This window comes from Chlamydotis macqueenii, chromosome 3 (genome assembly GCF_036417535.1).
Source record: "Chlamydotis macqueenii isolate bChlMac1 chromosome 3, bChlMac1.mat, whole genome shotgun sequence".
NCBI lineage: Eukaryota > Metazoa > Chordata > Aves > Otidiformes > Otididae > Chlamydotis > Chlamydotis macqueenii.
In genome coordinates, this window is record NC_141558.1 from 31,914,877 (window position 1) to 31,938,177 (window position 23,301).

The following is a 23,301-nucleotide window of genomic DNA, read 5'->3' on the forward strand; positions in this document are numbered from 1 at the left end:
TATGAAGCTGCTGCTGACATAATTGATAGGTTCTGCTCAGACAATTGTAGTCCCCTGGAGATAACTGAAATTCAGTGCAGAGCTTTGCCCCTTCTTTGGTTGGTATGGAGAGCTTGGACTCTACTAGTAAAGTCAGTCCTCACACTTTTATCAGAATTATGTTACTTTTATGATTTGACAAAGTTCAGTCTAGTGACAGAGATGCAATTACAGAGCTGTTTAGACTTGATGGTTCTGAAAGACCTTCTTCCTTTAATTATGCTTCCTAAGCAGGTATATATTGTTCACTTTGATTAAATATGCGTTAACTAGAATAGCATGGTAGTTAGAGATAATACAGAATGGAATCCTTTCATGTATCCTACAACTAATACTGTGTTTTGTCGTCAATGTTTCATGAGCAAACACAGGAACTGGCCTGTATAGTAGATTCTGAAGAACCCTTCCCACCATTTATTTTTTTATTCATAATGTTCATATTCATACTTGTGAGAAAATTTTCAGAACAAAAATTGTTTCCATTTTTCAAGTGCAATCAGTGAACCATATACCATTATGAATGAAAGACAAATCATAATATTAAGGACAGTTCTGTTATCAGATATTTAAACCAAGAATTGTTTATTTAAAAACAGTCTCAGAATGAAAGCAATTAATTTTATGTCAATGTTAAGATTTTCAAAAGGAAAACTGCTCCCCAGTGTAACTTTCTGTTTCATCACCATTTTCCTGGAGCACTGTGAGAACCCAGAATATTTTTCTGTGGTGAGTCTTTATGGATGTTCAGTGGCACTGTGAAGTATAGAGAGCTATTGCTTTCAGAGCAGTAGACATTGTTCAGAGCCATTTATTTGGAAAGAATTTCTGTTGGAACATAAGAAATCATTTTGCTTGTGCTGCCAGCATTGTATATAGCACTTCATGTAGAACAGACAGGAATATTAAAATATTTTTCCTGCTAAAAGTGTCATGGGTTAGTATTTGTCTTGTATATATAATTAAAGAAATATTCATTCTTTTAGGGTGAAAAAGGAGATAAAGGAGAACCAGGACCAGAAGGCATTCATGGAAGAGAGGTAAACTGAATGATAATGAAACAGTCAAGTTACAAACTTTTTGGGGGATAGTTAAGCAATGAAATACAGGATTTATGTAATGAGAGAGATCTAAATCTAAAAATACTGGATAATCCTGGTCATTGATTTCACATTTAAGCTTGAACCTGAGCTAACACTATAGACACACTCAGTAATAAACCTTATCTTGCCTATTTTAAAATTTAAATTTATTCTTGTAGATATTCAACCAAATTGAAAGGGCAGAAAATCAGACTTTTTTTTTCAATGCAATACTAAAATGGCCAATCAGCATTGTTTGAAAAACAAGATTAAAGCAAAAATAAAAAAAATAAAGTCAAGTGTCCTGGTTCCAGCTAGGAGAGTTAATCTTCACCTGACCTGGGAGAGGAACTGGAGCTGATGGTTCCTGTGGCTGGGGGACACAGCTGGAATAAGTCACTAATTAGCCAACAGCTGGGATAGTTTACCCAAATTGTCCAAAGGGCCATTCCATACCATGTAACATCATGCTCAGTAAATGAAGTGGGGATGGTGCTGAGTGGTGGGTTTTGCTACTCAGGAGGGAGCTCGGCATTAGGATCTACTGTGAGCTATTGTACTGTAAATTATGTGCTTAAGGACGTTCTGTTATTGTGGGTTTGGTTGTTTGTTTTCCATCTCTGTTTTCTTTTCCTCTATTGTTCTCTGAAACGGATTGTTGTTCTCTGAAACTGTTTTTATCTCAACCCATGAGTTCTGCCTCGTTTTCTTTCCTGATTCTCCTCCTCATGTCGCTGAGGAGGAGGTGGCGAGGGGCGGAAGTGAGTGAGGTACCAGGTAGTATTTTAGCTGATGAGTGGGGCTAAACCATAACATCAAGCCAGCAGTTTTCATCATTTCCCTCTTCCCTTTCTGTTTTCTCCTTGACCTAGCTGGGAGTCAACCTGGGTCTAGGTTTTAATGCAGGATACTCTTGGCTCTCCAATTGCAAAGCATTGCAGTTGAAGGCAGAGAACATCTCACAGAGGGATCTGAACCTGACTGTTCAAATTCTGTGGGGAATGGCTGACGTTAGGACAGGAATCCAGATACAAGATTTGGAAAAATCATTCAGTCAAGCTTTTTAAAGCAATTTTACCAAAAAAATAAAAAGATCAGCATTTGGTGCAAAAATGCTGTGAGAGTGTAGCTGGGTCTACTGAAAATGCAGTAAAACACACTACATAATTATGACACTTTATGTCATCTGGCTTTCTACACACCCTGTAACTATCAAATTTTTTTCCTATTTTAAATTGTTATAATTTAATGCTAGATAAATCAGGCTATTTTTAACTGATAGTGTATGGTCCTCCATGTGAAAACGTATACTACATACTGAGCTGAAACTACATTTAGGGATTCAAAGAGGTACTCTCTTGTAGCCTGCCTGTCTTGTAAAGGTGAATTGTATACTTCTGTCGTGCATACATGTACGCTGACAGCGTGGAAAAAACACATCTGTGTTTCCTTCCATAGCTCTGGGGACATTTCTGTGTTGGTCTTACACGATCTTCTTTACTAAATGGGATCCTGTTCCATAAACCTTTTAGGAACAGGAAGGTATACCAAGTATCTGGTGAACTCTAGAACATATTTCACATAGTGGCGCTGTGGAAGTGTAAAATACCGAATCTTTATTTTTTGAGATATTTACTGAGCTGTTGTAATGTATCATGAAATGGTAGATTATCATGATAAGAACTGTCATTAAAACATTTTTGGAAGTAAAATTGTTCGAGCAATATAACATTATATTGTTTGAATCCCCACAAAATTCCTTTTTAACAACGCTTACATAAAATGCTTTGGATTCAGTTATCGCTATCCATGGAGATGCCAATTATTAAGTTTAAATTTAAAGGACTGTGTATAATTGACTCTTGGTTGCTATGAGTGTCTCAAACTCATTCCACATACAGAAATGTAACATGTGATATTTCTGAAATAATCAAGTTAATCTGCTTACATGGGTGTAATCTGCAGTGCTGTATAAAGAAAGCCTGAAAACATTTAAAGCTAGCTGTACCGGCTGCTGGCAGCTGTTGTATCTTCTGGGGGGAGCGAGGGTTTCCATAGTCACAAGTGAGCAACTTGAAAATGGTGACTGAACATTTTATCTTGCACAAATGGTAGAAATATATTTGAATTTATTTTCATCAAAATCAGGAAAGTAGGTGTCACAGAACAGTTTTGCTTGCTGTTACTACTTGTGTTTTCTTAGCTGTTCAGAAAGTTCTGGCTAGAATGAAGTAGCGTGACAAGAGGGAAAGCCAGACCTGATTTAGAGACTAGGCTTTCTGTAATGATGAAGAGAAACCTAAAAAGTTTCATTCCCTCATCCCTCACTGGTTGTTCTAACTGGGTCAGTTAAGCTCATTGAGAAACAGATTTGGTTGCAGGAACTGTGAATATATTTAACTGCTCTGCGCATCTCCCAGTTTATCACTTCAGGAGTCTGAGCCAAGATCTACAATGCCATGTCCCAGTCTGGGACATTATTCAAAATCCATCTGACAGCATGAATACTTACTATAAATACTAGTAATGTGGCTGCCATTGTTTTTAGCTTCTTAAGGGGTAGTTATAAATAACTTAATATATTACTGGTGTAGTCCTCCTGTGGTATGTGTTCACATTACATCTGTAAGCAGGTATTTCCCTGTATAATATGAACAGCCAATTTGCTCAAGTAGTATCTCTGTTTTATTCCTTGAGACTTTTTTTAGCTACTTGACATTAACAATGCTATCATTTGTACCACTGGAGCAAGTGGAGCTTCATAGACACACTGAAAGAAATCCTGATAAACACAGTTTCTTCTCCATCACACTCATACCCTACGTGGAATATAAACAAATTTGCAATACAAATATCCATTAAACTATCTGTGGAGTAAGATCTCTGTTATATTCCTCTGTTTGTCAGTTGAACTGAAATGGAAAAAAAAAAATCTTTATCATCGAAAATTTAAACTCTTTTTGGAGTCATGGCATTTTCTTGATCAATGGTGCAGGTAGGAAAGGAATGCCATGGGATACTACTGATTAATGTTTTGCTGACCTAAATTAAATCCTTCAGCAAAAGTAAGTGAAAACAGAAAGTTTTAGCGTATCTATCAGCCTGTGTAATGCATAGCTAGGGGAATAATAGTCTTTCTTGTAAATTGGGGGGAAAAAGAAAAAGAAAATTCAAAAAAACAAATCTGAAATTAAAATCTAGTATATAATCTTTACAATGTTAAACCAAGTGATTCACTAATTATTTTTTTCTCCTAGTGGGAAAGGTGATTTTTAAAAACTGTCCTGCATAAAATATTATTATTCTTTACATACCTGATTTCAAAGGATAGAACTCTGAAGTACAGTGAGCAATGAAAAAAATCCCAGATTTTCAATGGAAAGACAGAAGACCTTTTTATGCTTGTGGGAAAAGGTGAACAGAAGTATGATCATTTTAAGAGATCCAGTGTCTTGGTGTGGTAGTAACAGTCATTACACCCTTGTGGCCTGTCTCTCTGATTTTGAAGTCTCTTAGTATTAGCATTGTAAGGAAATATTTGAATAGGAAGGCAAGAATCCTATTACTTGAAAGTATGAAGATGGTCATTATATCTAGAGTTTGAGGATTCTGTTAGGAACAAAAGTATAAGGAGATAGTAGGCATTGCTCACAATCCAGAAAATTCTAGTAGTGCAGCAATTTGAAGTTTTTTAATTACATTAATGAGAAAAGAGCAATGGCGATATTTAACAGTACATGAGACATAAATTGAAAAATAGTGTTAAACAGGATCCTGGCTTTTGATGCCCTTGGTCCTTCCGGTCTCCAGTCCATACAGAAACTCTTCAGTCCAGTTGTCCGCTGCTAGGCAGCATATGCCTTAGAAACTCTGTCAGCTCTGTAAGACCTTCTGAGTAAGCCGCCTCCCCTTACCCTAGCTTTCTTGAGGTTTCTGTGTTTGCTCCGAGATCAGTTCATTGTCAGTCTACTGACAAGCTGAGTCTTCCTCAAACCTCCCTGGCCTGTCATTCAAATCCCCCTGTTTGGGCTGCAGAGTTTTTGTCACAGGGATTGCCAGCTAGTCAGTCTCAGCTGGAGAGGTGTCTGCTCATTAAACCCTTACAAATCCCTTGAGTAGCTTCTAAACCAGGCTGAACACCACAGTGTCGAGGATAAAAGCACCAGACAAGTCTACAAGAAATTCTAATTTACAGAAGCAGACTCCTTTAAATTACAGGATGGTTTTCCCCATCCTGTGTGAGCACCAACACGTTTCCCTTTTAATATAACCCGTGTAGCTTATATGGGAGTACTCAGAGTAGATATGTACTTGGTTCAAGTTGTTGCTGTTGCCTGATGGACAGGTTAGATGACCCCCCTATGGGCTACGATTCCTTCATTAGGGTAGTTCCTCAGACAATACAGGCATATGGGATGTGATTTCCCAGGGCAAGCAGCAAGCTCTGAATCCTCTGTTCTCTTTATCTTCTATCCTTTTAGCTAGTGGTGGTATTAGTACTAGCTTGCAGATCATCATGTTGACCCAAAAGAATTGCCTTAGGGGAAAATGTCATTCGATTCCCTTTCCTCACAAAATCTTTGGCTGTTCTGATCTTATCCAAATGAATGAAACCGTAGGCAGTGCTTAGTTTTCTAGTTCTGGTTATACTTTTGAATGAATAAAATGTTCTCGCAGTTGGTAAGGAACATATTTATCACATCACTAAGTTACTTTTTCTTCACCGTGGAACTCCAGAGCACGGCAAACATTGTATGAGATTGTAGCTGGTTTAAAAGGAAATTTCAAATAGAACAACCGTCAGCTTTTATGCCAGTAGTGTTGGGATGCCGTTAATAAAATTACATCCTTTGAAGAATTTGTGAAACTTTTTAAAGCACAGTTACTGTTTTTCAGTTGTTTTCTTCTCCTAATCCATTTGGTTTTGTAGGCTGGCTAAGACTCCAGTAAACTAATTTCAAAGAAAAGTCTGGTTAAATAGCATCAGCCAATATGGTGACGTCTCCTTTAAATTCTTTCTACCAGAAGAAATACAATTGTCATCCCCTTCCAAGCAAAAAGCTTGCCTCTACTTTAATCTTTCCCCACTGACCCCAGTTTTGCTGACTTTGCACCCTTATTGGTATTTGTGATATACTTGTTCCAGTAATTTCTCCCTTGGCCAGCAATTGTGGTACAGTAATACCTGTCTTGTTTTATATAAAACATTTCTCCTTTCTACCATTTCTCATGTTGTTATCTTGTTAGCCTTGAGTTGGCTTTCTGCACGCATATCCTAACACTTACTTTACATTTTGGCATCCATGGAGGAACTGTAACGTAAGTTATTCTGACCGGTAAAAAGACCAATCTGTAATCATAGAGTCATAGAATGGTTAGGGTTGGAAGGGACCTTCAAAGGTCATCTAGTCCAACCCCCCTGCAAGGAGCAGGGACATCCCTGACTAGATCAGGTTGCTCAGAGCCTCATCCAGACTGGCCTTGAACGTTTCCAGGGATGGGGCCTCCACCACCTTTCTGGGCAACCTGTTCCAGTGTTCTATAACTCGCATCGTAAAAAATTTTTTCCTAATTTCCAATCTAAATCTCCCCCTCTCTATTTTAAAACCATTACCTCTCGTCCTATCGCAACAGGCCCTACTAAACAGCCTTTCCCCATCTTTCTTGTAGGCCCCCTTGAGGTAGTGGAAGACTGCTATCAGGTCTCCCCGGAGCCTCCTCTTCTCCAGGCTGAACAGCCCCAACTCTCCCAGCCTGTCCTCATAAGAGAGGTGCTCCAGCCCTTTTATCATCTTTGTGGCTCTCCTCTGGACCTTCTCCAACTGGTCCATGTCCTTCTTGTGCTGGGGGCTCCAGAACTGGACACAGTACTCCAGGTGGGGTCTCACCAGGGCAGAGTAGAGGGGGAGAATGACCTCCTTGACCTGCTGGCCATGCTCCTATTGATGCAGCCCAGGATGCGGTTGGCCTTCTGGGCCGCAAGGGCGCATTGCCAGCTCATGTTGATCTTCTCGTCCATCAGCACTCCCAAGTCCTTCTCCTCAGGGCTGCTCTCTATCCATTCCCCACCCAGCCTGTATTTGTGCTTGGGATTGCCATGACCCATGTGCAGGACCTTGCACTTGGCCTGGTTGAACTTCATGAGGTTGGCATGGGCCCACCTCTCCAGCCTGTCAAGGTCCCTCTGGATGGCATCCCTCCCTTCCAGCGTGTCGACGGCACCACACAACTTGGTGTCGTCGGCGAACTTGCTGAGGGTGCACTCTATCCTACTGTCCCTGTCGCCGACAAAGATGTTGAACAGGGCCGGGCCCAACACGGACCCCTGAGGGACGCCACTTGTGACCGGTCTCCACATGGACATTGAGCCGTTGACCACCACTCTCTGAGTGCAGCCATCCAGCCAACTCCTTATCCACCGAGTGGTCCGTCCATCAAACCCATGTCTTTCTAGTTTAGAGAGAAGGATGTCGTGCGGGACAGTGTCAAAAGCTTTGCACAAGTCCAGGTAGATGATGTCAGTTGCTCGTTCCTTGTCCACCGATGCCGTCACCCCGTCATAGAAGGCCACCAAGTTGGTCAGGCATGATCTGCCCTTGCTGAAGCCATGTTGGCTGTCACCAACCACCTCCTTGCTCTCCATGTGCCTTAGCATGGTTTCCAGGAGAATCTGCTCCATGACCTTGCCAGGCACAGAGGTGAGGCTGACCGGCCTGCAGTCACCTGGTCTTCCTTATTCCCCTTTTTAAAAATTGGGGTTATGTTCCCTCTCTTCCAGTCATCGGGGACCTCACCAGACCGCCACGACTTCTCAAATACGATAGCCAGTGGCTTGGCAACTTCATCCGCCAGTTCCCTCAGGACCCGCGGATGGATCTCATCAGGTCCAATGGACTTGTGCACCTTCAGGTTCCTTAGATGATCCCGAACCTACTCTTCGAGTACAATGGGCAGTTCTTCATTCTTGCAGTCCCTGCTTGCACCTTCTACAGCTTGGGCGGTGGGACAGGAACTCTTGTCAGTGAAGACTGAGGCAAAAAAGTCATTGAGAACCTCAACCTTCTCCATGTCCTGTGTAACCAGGACACCACTTCCCTTCTGGAGGGGGCCTACATTTTCCCTGGACTTTCTTTTGTCCCCTACATACCTATAAAAGCTCTTCTTGTTACATTTTATATCCCTGGCCAGATTCAGTTCTGCCAGGGCTTTGGCCTTCCTTACCTTATCCCTGGCCACTTGCGCAGCCTCTTTGTAGTCCTCCCAGGCTACCTGTCCCCATTTCCACCCTCTATAGGCTTCCTTTTTCACTTTCAGTTGGTCCAGGAGCTCCTTGCTCATCCACGCCGGCCTCCTGGCCTTTTTGCCCGACTTGTTTTTCATCGGGATGCACCTCTGCTGAGCTTGGAGGAGGTGCTCCTTGAATATAGACCAATCCTTACAGAGGAGAACAAGTACCAGCTGAAGAGTCTTCAAAAACTCACAAATGCGTATTAGTATATTGCTCCCAAAAAGCTAGAATTAGATTGTGATAGAGTTCAGTAGTTCATTTACCCTCTGTTATGAAAGCTGCTGGAGTTTTTATTTCTTTCTTGAATTTCTGGCAAATCTGATAACAGACTCCTTAGATCAATAGAAATCAGGTTGTTGTTTTAGAAGCTGACCTCGTTCTCCTAAAATACTGTAGAAAATGAGCTTTTCTAATTTAAAATTTAATCTAAAGCTATCCCAATTATATCTGTTTAGACAACCACATCCATTTAACTGAACCATCCTGTTCTGGTCTCTGCCAGAGATAAGATACTGTGCTGTACTGTACTGCGCTACAAGGGGCTACAGATTTGACTTAGCACAGGAATTTTTACTTCTTATGTCATTTCAAAGACAGTCAGCAGCAGCTAAACCTCTCAGCTGCTTTAAAAGGGTGGCTATAGGAAGAATAGGCATGCTGCAGTACCAGATGTGTTTTTACAGGAGTTCACTCTGCCTGGAACTTACTAGGTAATAATGATTTTTAAAGATATATAATGTGTTGAAGAACAAGGAATACTTCTAATGTGATAACTTTTTAAGCAATTTTTTTCCCCCTGATACTACTATTCATTCTTGGGGTTATAAACTGCAAAGGAAAGCTAATTCAATTATTTTAAAATAAAAACCACTGTATAAAAACTTTCCTGGGTATTCAGAAATCCTGCTGCAAACACTGCAAAGCTTGTTGTTGTATGTAGTTTCCCCTTGCCCTTTTATGTGAGATTGACCTCTGTGGTCATCATCTCTGCAGTAGCTGTTAAAATGCATACCTGACCGAGGTGCACCGCAGGAACACTACTAACAGCTTTCAACACACCAATTAGGAAAAAAATAGGTTCATAGTTTGACAGTGCATGGCATGAGTTCAGTCTCTTTCATCTGCAATTGTCTTTTCTGTGCAGTAGAGCCACACACAAATATATTGCTGTCTCTGATTTGCAGATTTTCTTTTATCTTTATATTTTCTCTTCTGTAAATATACAGCCTACGAGCTAATTCTTAAATTCCAACCTATTGTTCCACTGCTGATTCACTAATATTGATTTTGAACCAGATCCATACAATTTGCATACCTGAAAAATCCCTAAAATGGCTTTTTTTAGAATACAGAGTGGTTGTCTTTTATGCAGTCTTTCAGGAGATGAAAAGTAAAATGTAGTAAATGGAGGCAATATTGAAACTATGTCATAAATATGCAGATTGTAAAAAGAAAGCTTTTTTTTTGGCTTGCTTTTTAGATCCATCTGCCTATTACATTTTTTAAGTTCAAACAACAAAACTACTTCAGATTTAACTATTACATATTTGGCAAGCTTAATAAAGGACAAATCAAAGCTAAATCAGGGGTATTTACAACAACCACAAATTTAATCCAAAGTGGGTACTTAAGTGCTCGTATAGTTCTAAATGATGTTCCTTCCAGATGGTGAATTAATGTAATTTTAGCAGGAAGTGAAGTTGCACAAATATGCAGTATTTAGAACACTCACTGATTTAATGTTTCTGTACCCACCAAGGCACAGATGTTGCTTATCATTTTGGTGCCAATTGTCTCTATCTTTCCAATTATTACAAACTGAGGAGGAGAGTTTGCAAGGGCAAAAAGGGAGCTGGGAAGAACTTAAGTCAGTAAACTCTAATTCAGATGTAGATTAATCTTTTCTGTCCTCAATGTATTTAACCTCCACAATAATAACGATAGTGGCCCACTTGTGGAGTATCTTGTTCTGATTCAGTCCTGTATTACTTTCATTATTGCTGTTCGGTTTCTAAGTAAAATATTTGAACCTGTAGAACTGTCTCTGACTTACAGTGTATATGCTCTCCTGCCACATGCTTCTGAAGCAGTGGTCAGAGGGAAGGCACAGGACAAATCTCTTGGCTTAAACAAAAATGAGTTCCTGGTAGGTTGATCCAGCACCAGAATTAAATTTTTAATTAATTCTCATAACTGCAGAATGGCTTGAATTTGCTGGGCATATTTCAAAAGCTCTCACTTTTCCATGTGTTCTGCATGAAGGAGAAGACAACAAAGACTGTACTTCATGCTAAAGATTTTTTTGGGATGCTTCTGGGGAGACATGTTAGTGGAAGAGCTGTATTGTAGTTGTAGGTATAAGGAGATAATTTTTTACAATGTGGATAGTGAGACACCGGAACAGGTTGCCCAGAGAGGGGGTTGATGTCCCATCCCTGGAAACATTCAAGGCCAGGCTGGACAGGGCTCTGAGTAACCTGATCTAGTTGGAGATACTCCTTGAGGGGGGCGGATTGGACTGGGTGACCCTTCCAACCCAAACCACTCTGTTGTGCTGTGACTGTGAAGTTACTGTGTACATAATGAGTGAGACTAGGCAGTATTCTCTGCGATTACTTTTCTAATTGCCTTTGCAGACACTGGTGAGGATTGGAGTGTTGGAGGATGTGCAGCAGCTCTGAGCTGTACCCTACTGCAGCTCACCAGCTCAACGTTGCTACTTGAAACAGAATCCAGAGCTCTCTGTCCACCTCTGCCTCTTTCCCAATTTTAGCAGAGGCTAAGTGAATGTACTGTGCTTTCTCTAGTATTCTATTTTATCTTTGTTGGCCATGCGAGACATAGACCTTTGCATTTCTACACACTACACACATTTTCTACATACAAAGGACTTTGCATTTCTACACACTACTTGCCATAATGGGACACAATCAATTAGATAGTTTGGTTTTGTATATTTAATTATGTGTTGAAGACACATGCAGTCTTCAATAAATGTTTCTCTGTTCACAAAATAATGAAAATAAAGAATTATGGTACAGAAGTACTAATAATGTAATAATATTTTAAGGCTTAGTTGGTTAGCATATACTAATTCACAGCATTACAGGATTTTGTCCAATGCTTTGCGCAGATGACAAAATATATGTATTTTTCTTCTTTGCCCAGGGACTAAAAGGTGACCCTGGTAGTCCTGGTGTGGCTGGTCCTAAAGGAGAAAAGGTACTTTTTTATCTGTAAAGTTGTATATATCTGTGAGTGTGCGTGATATTTCTTCAATATTGAACACATGGCCTTAACTACGTATGACGAACATCCATGGGTGCTGTTCATATGACTTAAAGGTTGAAGAATATGAATACGGACTAGCTCTGAATATGGAAGACTATTACTCTTTATCACAACAAAATTTGAAAGGAATTCAGAGCAGGAGCCTAAATTCAATGTTCTGAATTACTCTCTGCATGCTCTGATTTGCTCCCATGGACTGAACCTGAAGCTCTCACAGCACAATTCATACCTCAGCGACCTAATTCTGTGAACATTTTACACAGTCAGAAGCCTTTACATATGTGAATGTCACACTGATTTTAGTGGTCACCTTGTGCATGTGAGGTGCAGCTTGTAATTTAAAATATGCAAATATGTATTGAAGGATCGCTTTTTTTAAGCTTGTGATCACTTCTGCAGAGGCCTGCATTTTTTTTTCCATTTAACCTGTGATGAACTGTGTACATCTACACAATTACTGAAAAACAGTATTGCTTTACTCATATATTTTCATAATCAGAGCATGTTTGATGATTATACTGAATTTACTTCTGCAGTGGTGCGTATCCTCAAAAATGCCTAGAGATTAAAATGTATAACTGAGGAGGTTGCTGATTTATTTACTCTCCTTTTTTAACCAGGGAGATGCAGGACCTCCAGGACCAACTGCCTTGAGCGTAAGTATCTGTAAACAAAAACAGATGAAAGGAAATCACTAAGAAATGTTAGGGGTTTTAGCTTATTTGCAATGTAAATACTTTCATTATTAAATTGAAGAGCCAAGTCTATTTAGAATGTTTCTAGATTTTCTATATGAATTGTGAAGCAGGGAAAAGGGAATTTTATAAATTTGAAGAAAATAAGCATATTTAAAACATCTTGTTTCCCACCAAATACTAACAAGAATACTGTTGGTTTTGTATTTTTTTTTCTTTTGTGTATAGACAGTATAGGCTGGTTAAAGTTAAAGAATTCTATTATTATTTGTAGTGAAAAACACTTTTCTGTAAAATCTTGCAAAACTAATTAATGCTTTTTAAAGCATTATAAATATTCTGTTGTCAGGTTATTTTATTAAGTACTTAGTTATGAGTGCAATGGCATATGTAAGACACAGTATTATATATATAGCCTGCATATGTTCGAAGTTGACACACAAGACCCTATTTTCAGAAAGTTAAGGATCTGAGGATGCGTCCAGCAGCCAGATGCAAGGCTGCTACAGCTCCTTGCCATCACGTCCAACTGGTAGCAAGGCTAAGCATGCATTCCTGATAGGCAGACAAACACACATACAACACATATAGACAGGTCTGGCCACACAGATCAACACAGATGGACACACTCAGCACTCCCACAAGCAGAAACAGCACCAACAGCCTCATCCTGTTACCCTCTCTGGCTGATTGATGATGGTCTGGTACTGGGAAATATATGCGTATGTACAGCGTTCATCCCTCTAGTAGCTGAGCTGACACACAGCCTAACCAGTAGATGCCCCTGCTCCTGGTCTCTCCAGTTACTAGCACCTGGACTTTCAACCCCCTGAAGCTCACAGCCCCAGTCCAGTTGCTGGTGCAGACCTGCTCACTCAGACACTCGTACAAAAACATGCTTGTGTACACACACAGACAAACATACACACATATATATTTTTTTTATTCCTGTGGCTTCCAAGTCATTTCACCTACTTGTCATCCAGTCCAGCTTGATATTCCCTGTTAATCACATACACGCACACTCGCATGCCTGCACTCACTCAATTTGTTGGTACCACAAAGGCATAGACCATTGTCTTTTATGAAACAAATTGTGTGCTTCTGGTTCCTTGCATTGCATGATAATGCTGCTACTGATAATTAAAATAATTTCAATATTGTCTCAATTATAGTCCATTTAAATTTCAGTGACTGGACATGTCTAATCATATTTGAGAATAACATATGCTTCAGTGTGAAGCATTCTCTATCCAGAAAAAGTGGTTGAAAAATTGTTTTCACACTGAGTAGAAAATGGTTGAGTTTGTCCTTTCAAACACTTGTAGAGTTATGTGTCAGGATCGTGACGTCTATCTGGTCAGTATGTAAGATAAAAAGATGGTATATGCATAACAAGCACAGACTGGAAAGCAAAAAGAAATGTAACATTATAATGATGGAAAATCCCTTACTAGATCCTTATGAAGAACAATATTTCAATAATTTATGATTTTTTATGGTTTCTACAATTCTCAGAGGGAAAAAAAAAGCAGAGATATTCCTTTCTTTCTTTGTAGAAAAACTCTGTGTATCAGACTCAGAAAGTTGCATATTTGGTCACTAATTCATTTATTCACTTTCCTGTAATTTACCTGCAAAAAAAAGAATATGAGGTCAGACATGATGATCAGTGTCTTCTTGTTACAATTCATGTCTTGCTAGAGGTAAACAAGGTCAATTATGCCTTTCAGCTCTTGAATATACAATCAAAATGTATGTTGAAAGACTTAACAGTTAAATATTTTTATTAAATAACCTTGATTTTAGAATTGTTACTACAGTAGATGGATTGGAGTAGATTTTGCTTCAGATAGATTCTTACAGGCCTTGAAGGGATCACTGAAGTGATCTGAAGATAAGACACAGGAAAAAGAATTGAGCATACCTATTTTTTGTGTGTTATAGGACCATAGGACGGTCCTTTTGAGCACTACTTGTGTAAATGATGGAAAAATGACTACATCTATTCTTATAGCAGCACCTGGTTGTGTTAGGCCTGTTTTGAATGCATTCATTGTCTTCAGTTGCACTTGCGGACCCCTAGCTTTCCTAAGACTTATGCTCAGAGGTTAGTAGTATGATATCGAAAGTCAGAAGCTGCTTTCAACTTGACTGAACTTACTCCTTCTGTAGCATAAGGGTTGATAAAATGAACTGTCAAAGAATTAGGTTTCTTTGATTATAAAGTGCTGTGCAAACATTTCAGTTCTGCTGATTCAGGCATAGCAAGATATCTCTGCATTGATACAGCCATTGATGGTCGTCTTCACACATTTTAAAAGGAAACATTTAAATTTTAGAAAAGCAGACACAAGTCTTCAGAGGGATGTTACTGACATACTGAAGCATTTTTGTGTAGCTGCTAACTGAGAGAAGAGACAAGAGTAAGTGTGAATTGGTTTAGCAGCTTGAAGACAGATTACAACACTGCAGGAATATACAGCACAGCAGGAAGTCTTTCTCTCTCCACCACTGTAAATAGTCATGCGTTTCTGTTGACAAGGACTAAAAGAAGATGAATGATATGAATGGTGGTGGCTCAGGGAAAATCCAGTCTTCAGAGTTGTTTTATTTGTGTAACTTCTGTGTGGCCATTGCTTTTATGGTATATAATCATGAAAGGAAGATGTAGTATCTTGCTGTGAATAAGTAGTAGGTCAGATAATATCAAGGTTCACGTGTCACTGAGTGAGATGAGAACTTACTATGTCAGGGCCATTCATGCTGTTACAGCCAAAATGTGACATCAGTGTTTCAGTTATGAACCCTGTTAAAAGAGACTTTTAAAATGTTCCATTCATTTGGGACTCATGCATAATGTCGTAAATTTATTCTCTACTTATAATGTTTTTTAGATTTTCCTAATGTGAAAATGATTTATTTCTTTTTGTTGAAATGCAAAATGAATTATTATGTTTGGGGTGAGGAGCGAAAAGGAGTGAAAATAATGACGCATTGTTAGAGCTAACTCCAAAATGCATTTGGGCAGTGAGGGAGGGAATAGTTAAAGGACTTGTTTTAGCTGAAACTGGAAGGCTGGGCCTGGGTCATTGACCTTCTGCCCCAGTGCAATTGCATAGAGACAGATAGGAAATGATAGCATTACAGAGCTCTGCTGCCCTGTGCAGCTCTTCCATTCCTGTGTGTTGCCGTAGGAATCATACACCAGTGAATTAAACTGGAAACAGTCTGCCATATAGGCTGATCTCAGTATAAACTAGAGTATTAGCAGCATTGTGCAGAGGCCAAGTGTCCTCTGCACGCGCTGACCTGCACCGTGGTCCCGTCCTCAGCTTGAGGAGCATGAAGGTGGCAAAAGGCTAAGGCTGCTTCACTGAGGTCATTCCCAAACAGCTGGTTGGTGGTCCTTCGGTCCACAGAGAATTGTCCATTGGTAATCTACAGAAGCATGTAACAGCAAGTAGTAGGAGCTCTTGTTTTTCCATTTATCTGTGCTGTTGGTACCTGTGAAAGTCTAAAAGGTGTCAGTGACTCTGTGTCTAAATAGGTTCGAACATCCCTGAGACGCAGTAAATCCCTTGCTGCTCAGAAGCATAGTAAGTGTGCTCTGACCTCCAACATAAAAAAATACAGAAGAGAATTAAGCTATTTGTACATGGAGGAAAAAGCAATCTTTTAAAAAGTGTTCAACTGACACATATAGCCATTAAGTCTCTCTAAGGAATGGAGGATACTCAGAGCCAGTATGTGTGGTAGAATTCATAAATACCCAACAGCTGTAACAACCTATCAGGTGAACGAGCGTATCCCAAACTGCAAAACAAGGAAAATAATACCACTACTTTTTAAGATGCAAAAATTATTTTATCAGTTTGAAATCGAAATTTCATAGATCAGAAAGTGCATTGCTCTGGGAAAAAAAAAAAAAAATAAACCCAAAATAAACCTAACAAACAAACATAGAGCTCTCAATACTCCCGTTTGACGTCTGTTAAAAGAAAATCTCTACCAAAATCAGAAAGCTTGCACATTGAACAAAACTTCTTACTTGCAGCAATAGCAGAGAATTCAGAAAGAAATTAAGTGTATGCCTGACTGTGTGTTTCTGCAGTTAATAGTTAGGATTAGAATTGCAGCACATGTGTTTCTGTACATTTCTTTAAGGCAGGTACAGAAAGTCTTTTTGATACAATTTAATCATTCTTGCATGATGAATTAGAAGAAAAAAAAAAGAAACATCATTGTAGTGAAAAATACGCTAAGTTGCCAAAAAAAAAAATTATGGGCTTCTATTAAAATTAGTAATCTCAGTAGTTCTAAGTATATTTGTTTGATTTTTGCATTATTCATACAAATGCATTTTAGTTGCTTGGATCACTAACTTTGACGTATATGTGCGTATCTGAGCACTGTTAGTAAGGGATTAAAGTTTTTATATGTTTCCATGGAGTCAGTTAACACTACACAATTCAAGATATCTGTATTTGCTTTGTCTTCTCAGTTATGGTGGTATTTTTATGAGAGTAGTCCAAAGTCATGATTGATTCTCATCCTTTCATTATTCTGTCTTTAATTTCTCTGCTGTGTTAACTTTCAGAATTGCTTTGTATGTACTAGATGTCTCCTTTCTTTAGTACTTTTCAAGTGTCTTATAATGCATGCTGGGAGTATTTTTTGAACTTCTCTCCCTAATTATACCCAGTTTATGTAAGGATATGTTTAGTCTTTAAAAGTTTAAGTCCCCTGATAAACTGTACTGTACTCAAGCACCCTTCAGAGAATCAACAGGAGGGATTATACTGCTCTGTTGTGTGGCTTTGTCAAAATGTGGAATTTAGTGGTAGAAGCTGGGGACTGTTTTCTTCAGGGGCACAGCTGGCTCTTGAGCACACTCACTCTGGTATCCCCAGCTTAAGCCTGTACGTGCTGTGTCAGAAGAGTGACAGGTGAGGGAAGGTAGCACAGCCATCTCTTGTGAAATATATGATAACTATTCCTCTCGACACTCGATACGCTGCTTTTAGTTCCTGAGGAAAACGAGCGTCCATCCGTACGTTCCTGTGAGCCTATCCCTTTCAGGAGTTATAAAATAGTCATCCAGATGGCACCAAGTGTTTACACAGAAGGCGAGGCTTAAGTTGGTCATAGACAGAAGTCCCCAAGACTTGCTTACTAAACAGATAGTTGGAATGTTGGCTCCTAAGTCTGGTTAAATTGAGCCGAAGGAAGCTGGTGCACAAGTGCAGTGTGGAGGTGGCTGCAGGAGGAAGCTGCAGAGTCAGGCCCAGGCAAGCTCTGCCATCACTTTTGGCTCTCCCTTCCCTAAACAAACATCAGCAACAGATTACGCAACTTTCCCCTTGGAGCTTTGGCAGTTATTTGTGTAAAGCTAAGATTGCAACTCACATTTGACAATGTAGCCTAGAAATTTCACACATTAATTTGATACAGTACTTCAGTTATAGCGTAGTTATTTGGCATTTATATGGAACTCCGAAGAGGAGGCATACGGTATCCCAGCGTTCTTGCTGTGTAATGGACAGCAGTGTTTAGGATGATTCTTCCTGAAAAATCATGTGCCAGATTTTGCTTATCTTGACTTCTGCACATGATTCCTTTCTTGTTTCCCAGTGGAAAAATAAGTCATCTGACTAACTTGTATTACTTAAGAAGGCAATGCACTCCTTCATGAGTAAGGATCTTAACTAATATTATCCTCTCTTTCTTTTCATATAATGGCATAAAGTAAAGGAGAGCAATTCTAGTTAACTGAAGAAAGTATAGACAGAAAATTATATTTTCATTCTAAATCTCTTCTTTTCATGTACATGCCTCTTAGAGAAATCTGAATTTTATCTGCTTGAGCTTTTTAAAGACATGTATTAATTTATTGAAAATATTGAACTGTTCAGTTGTTTTGCATGAGATATAACGATCTAACTCTCACAATATAACTTGGAAATATTCTTTTCTTTAAAAAACGCTCTTTAAGTATGGAAGCAGATTCTATTAAGATTACTCTTTTAGTAAAATAAAAGATAATTTAGCAGTTTCAGTCTCTCATTTTTATCTTCTTTGTGCGGTAATACTGATACTGAAGGCACAAATGAAGATTGATGTCTTAGCCTCAGAGAAAACTTGTTTTTCAAAAATTCACATTCTGCTAAATTAACATGAATGTGATTTATATGTCCTTCATTAGAATTATTTTAGAATAGTCTTATATGCAATAGACATCAATGTAAAGAGAAATTTCAAATTACTCCTCAGGTTTATAAATTATACTCTTTTTTTTTGCTTAGAAAATAAACCCATGTCTATTAAAAGTACTAGGTTCATAAAGTGTGAACTTCTGTGAAATTGCTCTTCCAGTCTCCCTTTGAAATGATTGTCTCTGAAGCAAAACAAATTTCAAGTTACCAGACAGAGCTACAAAAATGACCAAACTCAAAGCGTAATGAGATCATTGAGGAACATATTTTCTGTTTACTTCAGTAATAAATTATCATGAAAATGTAGCTGATCGTGTTTCCTGGCAGACTGATATAATTCTGCTAAATGCTGTCTCCTTTTCCACAGAAGTAAATCAGTTGGCAGCAGTTTTGAAAGCAAAATCATGGTGTATTCCACTTTGCATTCCCAAGCAAAATAGTATGATTACTGCAGTAGCACTAAGAGGCCAAACATAGGGTACAGATCTTTCAACTTGCCATCTTGACTTACTTCAATAAGGATGTGGATGAGATTGGGTCATGTTTGGAAATGCTGAAGATATAAGTATTTTAGATAAGTGCTAGTCTATTTTCCCTCGCTAAACAATAATAAAACAAGAAATTAGTCATCCATCTTTGATTTTCTTGTGCCTTTTTTCCTATTCCAGCAAAAGTTTGTAACAGTGAGGTGTGTCTGCAAGCTCTGTGGGTTTCAGTGTGAGTGGTGATCAGCAGTCTTGTGGACAAGAAGAAACCATCAAATTCTTATTTTAAGATCTCTCTTTTCCTTGCCCTCCTGTTTGGGCTTCAAGGTAGGGCAGCAGGACAGTCGCAGCAAGTAAACTGGCTTGAAGATCTTTGTGAAACCAACTCTGTAGTCATCTTGACTGTGGGGAAGATATTTATATTTCAGCTCCTTTGCTTGCTGAGGATAATAGTCCATTCTTACATAAGAGGAAGCCACTCATTTCCCCTCAATATGATATAAACAGGCAAAAGAGGACAATATTCTCAAAATACGATAGAAGGATCACAGTGACAATCATGCCCTGCATGGTAGAACTTGTTGTCTGGTAATACCTCCAGATAACTGAACTGCACCTTGATGCATCCTGTCTGGGATGCTGGGACATTCTTGCATGAACGTGGCCACAGCAGTACCATCCATCCGACGAGCAGTGTTTGGGTGGCTTGCGGGAATGCTCTTCAAATCAGTCAGGCTGCAGCTCCGTACTGTGAGCACACGTTGTGTTATGTCAGGAATTTGGAAATCCATGTTCACTTTTTACCTGACTGTTGATTTGTGTGATTCTATGCTGCTCTACTTGTGGGTTTTACAGAGGAATCATTTTTATATAATTCATCAGCATGGCAGCTTTATCCTGGTGAGGACTGCGTTGAAGAATTAGGTCAAGCCTCTGCAGTGGGAATTGCCTACCACTTCACTTGTAAAAAGGTTTAAGTGTTGATTTTGTTTCAGTAGAACTATACCTTTCTGTTTATAAACATATTGTTTCCAAATTGCTTAGCCAAATCATGCATGTTATAGCAGGGTCTTTTTAAAGTAGCAAGTTTTATCATTATAAAAGCTCATATATTCAAATGGTTAAAAAAAAATTACCTATTCTTACATTACACTAGGTATTTCTGCTTACCTAATTTAGGCTTTGTCTCTGTCTTTACTTGGCTCATATCACTAAACTACATATACGTTCTTCCTGTCTACTAGTATTTATTCCATAAAGGTCATGTGCTTGCTGGAATTCATAGTGATGGAAAAAAAATGGATGAGAGCAGTTTGTGTATAGAACACAGAAACCAGTCCATAAAGGTCTATAATGAAATAATTTTTGTGCCTTAATTAGACCTGCCTTATTATCGTTAGCATTTGTGTTGAGAAGGAAAGGCTGCTGTGCTCAGAACCTATTTCAGCAACACTACTGACGAGTACATAAGGCAGCTGTCTAGCCTTCTGCCTCAAAAACTGTCAGCTCTGTTTTGAAGCAACTTTCAGAATACCAAAAATGTACTTACTTGTTTAATGTTTTATTCTTTTGGCATTGACGTTAAGGTTCTGGAGGAAGTAACAGAAATAACATCTTTAACTTCACTAATCCACTTCTTGGATTTTTGTTTTCTTTTGTTTTAATTTGCTAAGAGGTCACAATAAAAGCTTTGCTTTTCTTCAGAGTATGTTCTTGAGCAGTTGCTCTGAGCTATTAAATTTATGAACCAGGTCTCCACCATGTGCCTGTGGACGCTTGTTGTGATGTATCAGGTGTTTAAAAATGTTGTACCTGCAGAGTTGCATGACAGGATTTGAGCCCTTCTGTAATAAGTGGCTTCTGATAGCTACATGTCAGCTAATGCTCTTTAAATTGCTAGCTTATGAAACTTGATCTTCTGTCGCCTCCAAACACAGTTTTCTTCTACCATCTCAAGTTTAATAATTCTTAATAGCTTTTATCTCCTGATACTTGCCAAAATATTAACTGTTATGTATTAAAATGTTAATTCCTACAGATATTTTCAGTTGCATGCAAGTTCTTTTAAAAGCTCATTTGTTCTACTGTAACGCTTTTTAAACCTGTCGTTTTTCATGTATTCCCTTCACTAAAGCTTAGTCTAAGTTTTGACGATATTTTTTTTAAATACCTGTCAGCATGCTTACTTTTTCTTTATATAGTTTTACAACCAGCATCTTTTCCCTTCCCAGCACTTCCCTTTATGGTTTACTTCTTATAAAGGAATTTACAAGTTTCCACTCCTGACTTCATTTTCAAGATTTTTTACAACCCTCTTGTGCTTGCCTGTGCATCATGTTTCATCTCTTTTCATAGCCATCCTCACTCACTGTAATACATTTTCTAAGTTTTAAATGCACCTGAGCCTATCTCCAGCTTACTGACCTTTTTTTCCCCCAAGCTACATGTTAATGTTTGAGACACTTCTGCTTCATGTTCCTCAAGCTCCTTCAGGCACCTAACTCCAAGGGACTTGCCTGGTCCATGACAGGTACAAGCCCTAAAGACTGGATATGTTATTTTAGTTTGCTTCTCCATGAAGTAGGTAGAAGGGTACCACCTTCTAACCTCAAAGGTGGCCTGGCAGAGTCAGGAAAATTCCATGCATATTAGGCCACCTGTAAGGATGTTATATTTTCCTGCCAGTGTGATGCCACAGGAGTAGACTGTTCTTATATCTCACTTTGACTTGTGCTATTCCTACACCTCCTTTTGCTCATTGCCATACCCATCCTCTTGCCAGTGCAGGACCATCAGGGTGACACATAGTGCATCATTCTAATTACTTTGGATGTTGTTTACCTGGGGATGTGGTACATGTAAAATAGATTGCCTTCTAACATGAATCTTTTCAACACAATCAATGGCGTATCCCATGAGGCCACATGTATGTACTCAGTCTATATTTTGTCCCTTTCTGTCTGCTGTGGTGAGCTCCTTTGGTGAGGTTTGCCCACCCATGGTGCTGTCCATGATTTGAGGGGATTGAGAATCTGGTCTTCGATCTCTAAAGGGAGATCTCCAGAAGTTATATAGGGATAAGACCTAAGCAGATACTTTGGTCTGCATTCCTACAAATACATACTTCTTTTCTGTGCTAGACTGTTACATTCATTACCAACTTTTATAGGAGCTGAACAGGGGATGTTTTATTCGTCCTCACTGTAGAGGTTTTTTGTTTTAGTTTGGTTTGGTTTTTTTCTTTTTCTCTTGCAGATTTCTTCAGTTGTTTTTCCAGCATCTCATTCAGTGAATGCTGAACAGGGATAGCATTGCTAAGTCTTTACCATTGCCAAGTTATTACAGTTTTACAGCTGTGTTACTTAACATGGCCAATGTTGTCCTGTCACTTTGTACACCGAAGATCCCACTGAAGTTCGCATGAACTTTTACCTCAGTTTCAATGTCAGGATGTGGCTCCTTGTACGGAGTAGTCCTCCCTGCCTAGTTACCAATTGTAAGCCGCTCTCCTCCCTTTCCTTGAAGATAAATCTCCTTATCTGGTTCCTTTTTCTTGACAATAATATTGTAGAGAGAAGAAAAAGAATAAAAGTAGGTCTTGGACAAAAATGTTGGCTATTAATTATCATTATTGTGCAGTTGCATTCTTGTGTAATTCTTGTCCCCTTGGAGCCTTATTGTACAGATATGCAAGGCTAAGTATTTCCTCCTCCATAAAACAGACGTTACAGGTTTTCATTTCATTCCCTGGCATAAAGTTGTCACTAGAAATTAAATATTAACAAAACAAGACTCCACCTCTTCCTGAATTCCCGAAGTTTCTCTTCAAAGCTAGAATATTGCTAGCAGTTGGACAGACGGAATTCTCTGCATGTTCCAAACTACATTGAAGAAAACGTAGAGAAGGTTTACAGGCATCACTTTCACATATCGGCTTATGAATTTGTGCATGTGTAATCTACATAACTGCACTCTAATTAACTTATCATGATTTATTTATTAGACACAACATTGTCATGCATATTCTAGCTCCATAAACTTTTGGAGAGGGATGGAAATGGTGCACATCAGTTTTGTAGAAGATCCTAAACCATATCATGTTTACATTATAAACTGAAGTGAAAGGAGAAATATCCTATAGTGAAATACTGTCTGACGTACTTATCTAGCTTCAGTGATTGAAAGCAGAAAAATGATGGCAATAGAAAA

General features: G+C 38.9%; 1 protein-coding gene across 1 annotated transcript in view; it reads left to right on the top strand.

Annotated features, from left to right (window-relative positions):
* The window catches only part of COL19A1 (collagen type XIX alpha 1 chain), a 198,039-nt gene that overhangs the window by 94,542 nt on the left and 80,196 nt on the right, over window positions 1–23,301 (top strand). The window contains exons 12-14 of the mRNA XM_086743558.1: window positions 1,023–1,076; window positions 11,575–11,628; window positions 12,318–12,353. Coding sequence (XP_086599684.1) covers window positions 1,023–1,076; window positions 11,575–11,628; window positions 12,318–12,353 — 144 coding nt within the window. The remainder of the gene's footprint in view (window positions 1–1,022; window positions 1,077–11,574; window positions 11,629–12,317; window positions 12,354–23,301) is intronic.